This window comes from Hypanus sabinus, unplaced genomic scaffold (genome assembly GCF_030144855.1).
Source record: "Hypanus sabinus isolate sHypSab1 unplaced genomic scaffold, sHypSab1.hap1 scaffold_460, whole genome shotgun sequence".
In the NCBI taxonomy this organism is placed as follows: Eukaryota; Metazoa; Chordata; class Chondrichthyes; order Myliobatiformes; family Dasyatidae; genus Hypanus; species Hypanus sabinus.
In genome coordinates this window covers 230,989-239,912 of record NW_026781333.1, presented here as the reverse complement: position 1 = coordinate 239,912, position 8,924 = coordinate 230,989, and the positions used below count along the sequence as shown (strand labels likewise).

Below are 8,924 nucleotides of genomic sequence, written 5' to 3'. Positions count from 1 at the left end.
GAAGTTTGGAAGAGTACAGAAAAAAATTACAAGGATGTTGCGGGACTGGAGGACCTGAGTGACAGGAAAAGATTGAACACATTATGCCTTGGAATGCAGAAAACTGAGGGGAGATTTGATAGAGGTACACAAAATCATGACGGGTATAGATAAGGAAAATGCAAGCAGACATTCTGCAACAAAGTAAAGAAGTACTACAACAAGAGGTCTTCAGTAAAGGATGAGTGGTGAAAAGTTTAAGGGACACATGAGGGGAAACTTCTTCAATCAAAGGGTGGTGAGAGTGTGGACTGAGCTAGCAGCGCAAGTGGCACAAATGGTTAAGAGTAGTCTAGATAGATACATGAATGATAAGGGTATAGAACACTATGGCCCAGTGCAGGCCAATGGGAATAGGCAGTTTAAGTAGTCTGGCATGGAATAGATGGGCTAAATGGCCTGTTTCTGTGCTGTACTTTTCTATGACTATGACAAATCAGCCACTTATTGTGCAGGAACTTAGACGGAGACCAGACCAGCAGTACCGCAGTGAAGCCAGTTGACCCAATTTACAATCTGACAGTTTAATATTCATCCTGGATTAATGAGCTGAGGTGAATTTGACCGACGGTCCTGAAAAGATGAAAAATTAAATTTAGACTGAATGTCTGTTCAACAGTCCAGGTATGCAGCCACTGCTCTTAAATCACACTGATAAATACAGCAGGTGTGAGAGGAAATGGTGACGCTGAACCTGTAGTTCCCAGTGCTCTCCACCTTAACAGCTGAAACCCGATCTGCTGGAGACGTCAGAGATCAAAGTCTCCATTGCCATGTAGAACACCTAGAATGTGCAGGAGATTAATATCGATCACTATTACCTATGATACCAGCAGTTTGGTGACAATACACAAACTATACTTGCCTCATTTTCTTCTCTACTGAAATGTCCCTCCTTTGTCAACATCCAACCTAGTCTTTCAACTTTTTCTTCAATCGCTTGTTTGAGTCTGTCCCTGTAGAACTTTGTCAGCTGGTACAGTCGATACTCGCCCCCCTCTGCCAGGAGGTCGGAGATTGTAAACTCTGGCTCTGGGAATATAAAAGTGAATGTAATCACAAACTCAAATATCGCTTGTCTCCACCGCTCTCACCCAACTCAACAAACCACTCATCTCTTGAACCTCAGTGTTCACCTGCTTTCAGCTGGAAACACATCTTTTGCCCTAATCTTCAACACTGGCCTTATAACCCACCTATCAATGTGCTGGGCATGACGTTACCAGAAGGAACATATTCCTTAGAAACCTGTCTCTCCTACCGTCCCACCTACTCACTGATTTCAGTTTAAGATGGGCAATAAATGCTGGGAATGTCAATGATAGTCGCTTCCCAGAGATACTCTCTCCATCCTGGTGAATACAATTCCCATAACTCATATCCCCTTATCCGGGTTGCTGCATTTCCTCCGATACACATCCTGGAAATCATCTCAGCAGGTAGTACATTTCCTGTAGTAGGGTAACGGGTGCCTCAGTATGCCACATACACCACTCCCACGCATTTCACCTTTCTGAACAACCCTCCAACAAGGAATAGCATTTACCCGCTTCCTGCCTCATTCTGCAAGCACATCACCCTGAGGTTTCACTCACCTGCTCCTTGGTGGGGCCTGGACAATTCCGTGATCAATGAGCTTCCGAGCTGACAGGCGATCACCTCTCTTGTGCTGGTTCCAGATTCCTGATTGGTGTCTCTGACATCACTGTCACTGGGCTGAATTTGCTCCTCCTTCTCTGCGGCTGGACCGCTTTCCATTGGGACATTGCTCTCAGTCTGACCCCGCTTTAGTATCTTGCTTCCCATGTCCCGATCATCTTCCCTCGATGAGTTGCCTGAAATAAACCTCTTGAGTACTTTCCGTATCCGATTCAATTTCCCACCTGAAATAAATGATGAATTGCAGGTTTAGAGAAATTTCTACTTAAACAAGGATTAACATTGGGTGTCTGCAATGGAGCTGAGACTCCGGCTGACCAGATTTTGAGTGGGACTGTGCTGGTAAGTGTGAACCACAATTCTTGCCAGGTGAACATTATGATAAACCGGTGTCTGGACACATCCACACCCAGAAAAGGAACTGGAAAGACACAGTAATACTGATATCAGAATACGCATTAGTTAATTCCCGGGTGATACCAGGAATTATCACTGGGATTATCTTCCACAAGCATAAATCTCCCTGGATCACAAACTGTCCAGTCACCTGTGTCACTCACAGACAAGCCACTGGATTACTCATTGTCCGATCCTCTAGATCACAGGTTCTCCGTTTGCTTTGTCACACAGTCTTGTCCCCTGTGTCACAGAATGACCACTGCCTTGAGAGGAACAATGTCCAGTCCCCTGGGTTACAGACTGACCATAACCTTGAAGCCCGTGATGCCTGGTCCCCGGGACCCATCCGGTCTCCTGGATGGTGATTGTCATGGAACAGCTATACAAGTCATTGGCAAAGGGAGAGTCTTGAGTGAAGTTCTAGGAGCTAAACTTCAAGTCTCCCTCTTGCAGTTGCTAATCTATAGGATGGGTGTGATTCAGCTAGAGAGTGCAGAGGAGATTGACATTACTGGACGGGGCTGTTTGGTTTTTGTGTTATATGGTTCGGCTGGGACAGTTTGCCGCCGCTCATGGGAGCTAAAGGGTAACCTTATACACGTACATAAAATAATCAGGGTGCAGATAGGGTAGATGGTTGTAGTCTTTTCCTCAGGGTAGGTGAGTCTGAGACTCGAGGGCAGAAATTTAAAAGGGACTGAAGGGGCATTTTGCCATGTTGCGGGTGATGGGTTACATGCAGCCGGGGGGGGGGGGGTGCAAACACAAATAAAATTACAAAGTTGAGAATATGTGGAAGGAAAAAGGATAGAAGAAGTCTGCAAGGGAAATTTGGGAAAAGCTGCTGGGAAATTCGACAAGCTCAGAGACATTTAGAACAGCATGAATTAGTTGGGCTGAAGACCAGTTTCCACACTGTAATCTCCATTTTATTCCACCTAAAATCACAGATTTGAGCACGATCACAATATCTGCTGGAGACAAAGACAGTTGGTCATTGGTTATACCGGGTCTCTGATCAGAGATACTGAGTATTTAAATTCAGGTAGCAGGTCATCTCAAGAGGGAAATATTGAGAACTCACGTTCACCATTTGGCCACAGACCAGGCATGGATTGGGGTATTAAAACAGAATTAGAATCAGGTTTATTATCACCAACATGTGACGTGAAATTTCTTAACTTAGCAGCAGTACAATGCAATACATAATCTAGCAGGGAACAAATAATAATGGATAAAATAAAATATAATAAACAAATAAGTAAACTAATTACGTATGTTGAATAGATTTTTAAAAACATGCAAAATCATAAAGAATGTATATTATAAATAAAGTAAGGTTGTGTCCAAAGATTGGATGCCCATTTAGGAACTGGATGGCAGAGGGGAAGGAGCTGCTCCTGATTCGCGGAGTTGTGTACCTTCAGGCTTTTGTACCTGCTTTCTGATGGTAACATTCAGAAAAGGGCATGCCCTGGGTGCTGGAGGTCCTTAATAATGGACGCTGCCTTTCTGAGACCCAGTTTCCTAAAGATGTCTTGGGAAATTTGTAGGCGAGTACCCAAGATGGAGCTGACTAGATTTACAACCTTCTGCAGCTTCTTTCAGTCCTGTGCAGTAGCCCCTCCATACCTGACAGTGGTGCACCAAAGCAGACCACAAGTTTATCTAAAATGAAGTGTGTCCTGATCCTCAGCCACTTCCAAGGCTGGCAATGTTCTCGGCTCAGCTATGGAAAACAGAGTTTGGAAAATTCCCCTCATCTACTTTGCGCATTGAGGGGGGAGTTGATAGCTGTCCTGACAGAACCCGAAATGTATTATCACAGAATCTCTGAAAAACCGGAAATGCTCTTATCACCTGACTCTGAATTTTATAAATGAAAGTTGGAGATGTCTTTCACCTCTAAACAGGCCCTGATGTGTAACAAACCCTGAACCTGGGCTTTACCGTAATGAACAACACCACATTCCTCTTAGTGTTTCACCCTCAACCTGCTGATTCAGGGTCTCCGGCTCCTTTCACTCAGGTGAAGCTTTGCCTGGTGAGCGGAGTCATTCGACCATTACTGGTGTCAGGTCCCTGCGCTGGAACTGTTGGAATGATCGATTACACAAAGCCGCTTTACCAGTGGGGTCAATGACACTGCTTGATGAAACACTTCTCTGCCCTGTTAGTGCCTGTGTGAGTTTCTTCATCTGAACTACTGTGCATCAACAGGGCAGAAGTTTAATTATAAAGATCCCAGTGAACATACCTGTAGCCATTCTGATTCTGACTGACGGTTGTTGATTGTCGTCTTCTTGTTTACACTTTGGTCGCGGTGCAGGACAGCTCCACCTGCTGGTGATGCCCTGAATTGCACAAAACTAGCAGACAGTGAGTCAGAGAGGGTAGGATTACTTTACAAATGTGACAGTACCGCCGTCCTCTGAATCAGAGCAGCAGTTTGCTTAGGGATCAAACATTCCCTGTTAACATCAACTCCCACACCATGTCTGTATGTCTGTCCAGTGATATCTGTTACATCCTACTGATAGAGTCACAGAGCAAGAGAGCGCAGACACAGACATTTCAGCCCATTGAGACAATGCTGACCACAGTGCCCACACAGATGGTCATTATTTTCTAAGTTGGGCCCATTTCCCTCCAGGCCTCTTCATTCCATCTTCACATCCCAACTTCAAGAATTATACAATTGTGCCTGCCTCATCCACTTCCTCTGGCAGGTCCCTCCACATAATCACCATCCTCTGCATGAAACCATTGCTGCTCGTGTTGGTTTTGCAATCTACTTTGCCCATTTAGATCCCCTATAAGCTACGATAATCTTCATCATGAGTACCATCTACTAATTTTGTGTCCTTGCAACACCTAGGGCTTTCATTTATCCAACTTCCAAAGGACTCCTCATGTTCCTTTCAACCTCTAAGTCACTTTTTAAGCTCCTTCCAGGCTACCTTATAATTCACTAGAGCCTTGCTCGAATGTTGCTTCCTAAACCTAAACAATGCTTCCATTTCCCTTTTGCTAAAATGTTCTCATCTCTTGAGAACCACGGTTCATTTATATAAACATTCTTTCACTGTGTGTGGAACAAACCTACCCCGAACCACATTCAAGTGTTCCTGAAACAACCTTCACAGTTTCATTGTACATTTCCCTTTGAAAATGTTTTCCCAATTTACTCTCACAAGTTGCTCCGAACACCATTGTAACTATCCATCCACTAATTAAATACTGCCTCATATCGTCTGCTAATATCCTTGTCCATGACCATGATAAAAGTTGGGGTGTTGTGGTCACTGTCTCAAAAAGGTCACCCATCATGATATCTGTCACCTGACCAGCATCATTGCCTCATACTAGATGCAGAATGGCAACTCCTCTAGTTAGCCCATCCACATACTATGTCAGGTATTCATCCTGGACACACAACACATTCTGCCCCATTGACACATTTTGGAACAAGGAGGTGGGGTCAACATCAGGAAAGTTGATGTCAACGATGACAACAACCTTGTTGCTTTTGCACCTTTCCCAAAACTGCCAAGTTATCTGCTCTCATTATCCCTGCCGCTTTGGGGGTGGCCTATAGAATACTAACGGAATGATAGCCCCCTTCCCATTTCTGACTTTCAGCTACATTGATGTCCACTGTTTATGTAGCTGTGATACCATCCCTAATTAGTAAAGACAATTCTCCCCTTTCACCACCACCCGCTCTCTCCCCCCCCCCCACCCCCCGTGTATTATGAAACAACTAAAACCTGGAGCATCAAACACCAACCCTGCCCTTGTAACAGTCTAGTCTGTGTAATGGTGATAACATGTACCATCCATGTTCTAAGTTACTCGTATTCTTAATACTTATTGTATAGAATTAAACTCATTTTGAACTGACTATATGATGCCCTGTCCACATCTGATCCTTCCACAATCTCTGTGAACTTGGCATCTACCTTTATATCAACTCTTCTATCATCTGACCAAACACTCTCATTCCCATCCCACATTGACTGAGTTTAAACTGACCCTGGCAGCTCCAACAGTGCTGGCTGCAAGAACATTTGTTCAACTCAAGTACAGATCTATGCGTTTGGTACAGGGTCAAAGGTGAACATAACTTCATTGTAAAACCTAATTCTGCTTAATCACAGATTTGTAGGCTCTGACAATTTATTAGTAGGGAAGTATTTGATGACGACAGTGTATGGAAATGTAAATGATTGGTTGGCATTTGCTAGTTCGGACTGAATGAAATGTGGTGCTGGGACATTTGGCTTCAAGAGGGTTTGTTCTTAGCAGAGGCTTGCACGACGATATACTCGAGGGCAAGTGTATCATTGCAGCTTGCAATAGACAGAGGAATCAATGCAACGTTGCTGAAGTTCATGGTAATTCCACATTTCTGCAATCACTACAGTAGGAACCAACTGTGGCCTCTTATAAAGGGAGGAAATTCTCAATGCATTTTGAGATTATTGTGACCTAACACAGCCAAGCAAGAAAACAGCAGAACTGATAAGAGTTTGAAATGAGCAAACAATATGAGGGAATGTGTGTGGCTTCACAGATCTGGGATGCTGACAGCACATTAGCAAATCTGGAGTGATTGCAACCGGCACCTCTATATTTATTCAATCCTGCTCCAGCTATTTCCTCCCTTCCTTGGTGCAGAAATGTAATGTCCAAAGGACCAGTGTTTGAGTGAATGAGACTCACCAAACTTTCTCCTGACTGAATCACTGGAATCTCCGAGTCAGATGGGTCCTCTCCAGTTGATGCTCTCAATCCTCGGACTGGTTCACTTGTTGCTGCTCCCTCGTCTTCAGTTGTGGTTTGCTTCCAGTTGTGGATATTTCTTCCAATAAATTTCTCACCGCAGATCTAAATTTAACGTGAGAGATAATGAAGCACATTAACAATACAAAGGAGAATATTTCTGCTCAATGCTCCTAAATGCAAAACTCACTGAAATTTATACTTGAAGAAAAATATAACGATCTCAATGAGCAAATATGTAATTGTCCCTCACAAGTCACAAAACCTGATATGGGATAGGAAGGAGTCATCGTTCAGTCATGGTAAGACACAAGATGGAGGAACAGAATTAGATGATTTGGTCCAACTGGTCTGCTCCACCACTCAACCATGGCTGATTTTTATTCCAACACCATATTCCTGCCTTCCTCCTGTAACCCTGAAGCTACTTAGCAATCACAAATATATTAATCTCTGCCACAAATACACTCAATTGGCAGCCTCATCCACCATCTGTGGCAACAAATTCCACAGATTAGCCACCATTTGACCAAAGAAATTTTTGTCATCTCAGTTTTAAAGGGAAGCTTTATTTTCTGAGTCTGTGCTCACAGATCGCAGGCACCCCATCTAATGGAAACATCCTCTCCAGATCCACTGTATCCAGGCTTTTCAGCATCTGGTAGGTTTACTTAACCATACATTTCCAACCCCGCCCTGCCACCATTGTCCCTCTGAACTCCATTGAGCACAAAGCCCAGAACCATTGACTTAACAGATAGGTGACAGTGAGGGGAAACTCCAAACGGTTTGACCAGTGAATCTCCTGGGTCCAATTCTACTGCTACAAACATTTAATGACCACATCTCCCTGTGAGGGATGGAATGAGAACTCAATTCTCTCCTTAAATTAGCAGTTATTTTTTCTAAAGGAATTCCAGAAACAAGCAACTGAGACCAGACCAGAAATACTCGCTCAACACCTCATCAGCCCAAGAAGCTTGATCCCCAGAGCCATTTTACCTGTGTCAAGATCTGTGGTATCACAGGGCCACACAGCTGAATCTGCCACTTACTGACCCTAGAATCCTCGCACATCATCCCATATCAGGGATTCCCCCACAACCAATGCCCAGCTGCCTCAGATTTCTGATTCACTGTGGAAGAAGGAACATCTGCAGAAGTAGTGACCTGGGCCAAATCCCAAATCCCTAAGCCCAGAATCTCCATCCCAGTAAAATAGCCCAAGCACCAATTTTCCCAGGACTCTTTGTTGCCAGTAACATGGTGCAGTGACTCTGCCATTCAGAGTTCAAATACTAACACTCCTACCTCAAGCTGTGGCAGAATGGGAAGCTGATGATCCTCTGATCAAGATAGCGATCAGGTTGGAAAACCTGGCTGTGGGTCACTAGATACCAGAGATACATTTCACATCGTCTCCAGCAGCTAAACTGAACACATTTTATTATCTTATTGTTAAGTGGGATCTTGCCCAGCACAATTGCCCATCACATTTCCTGTAAACTAACAGGAATAAAATGCTTTTAATATAAAATTGAAATTAAAGTTCTGGAAACTCGGTACATCAGATTGGATGTGTGGAAAGAGAAGCTGTAGAAGAACTACAGTAGAACTACAGAAGAACTACTGTAGAAGCTGTATCAGAACTGGGACTGTCCAAGATGCTGCCCGATCTGCTGAATGGTTACAGCATTTTATCTTTTTACTTCAAATGATGCACTACTATTGACTGATTACAAGATGTTTGTGATGGTCTGAACAAATTTGCACAAATGAAATGCCCACATTCATTAGTTTTCTCTTCATTCAAACACAGGGTTAATACAGTCGACACAGTCAATGCTCTCAATATCCTCCCCACCCCACTATCTAGTTGTTACATCTACTCCTGAGGCCACTAACTCTTACTGAGTTATTCACCACTCCCTGCACATCTGGTGGGCTGTTACTCTGGCAATGGAAAAAGCAGCTCTCCAAAAATGACCGAAAAAGAAAATAACTTCAAATTTTAACTATATCTTTAAAATTCAACTTTAAAT

General features: G+C 43.6%; 1 protein-coding gene across 2 annotated transcripts in view; it reads right to left on the bottom strand.

Annotated features, from left to right (window-relative positions):
* Positions 1-849: 849 nt before the first annotated feature.
* The window catches only part of LOC132389012 (uncharacterized), a 48,328-nt gene continuing 40,253 nt past the window's right edge, over positions 850-8,924 (bottom strand). Inside the window, exons 2-5 of one of the 2 annotated variants that reach the window (XM_059961428.1) lie at positions 6,823-6,987; positions 4,355-4,466; positions 1,635-1,922; positions 850-1,071 (exon numbers count right to left, since the gene is read on the bottom strand). In XM_059961428.1, coding sequence (XP_059817411.1) covers positions 857-1,071; positions 1,635-1,922; positions 4,355-4,466; positions 6,823-6,987 — 780 coding nt within the window. In that variant the 3' untranslated portion in view covers positions 850-856. Of the gene's footprint in view, positions 1,072-1,634; positions 1,923-2,860; positions 6,988-8,924 lie in introns of those variants that run through there. The other variant, XR_009510402.1, reaches the window with a different exon arrangement.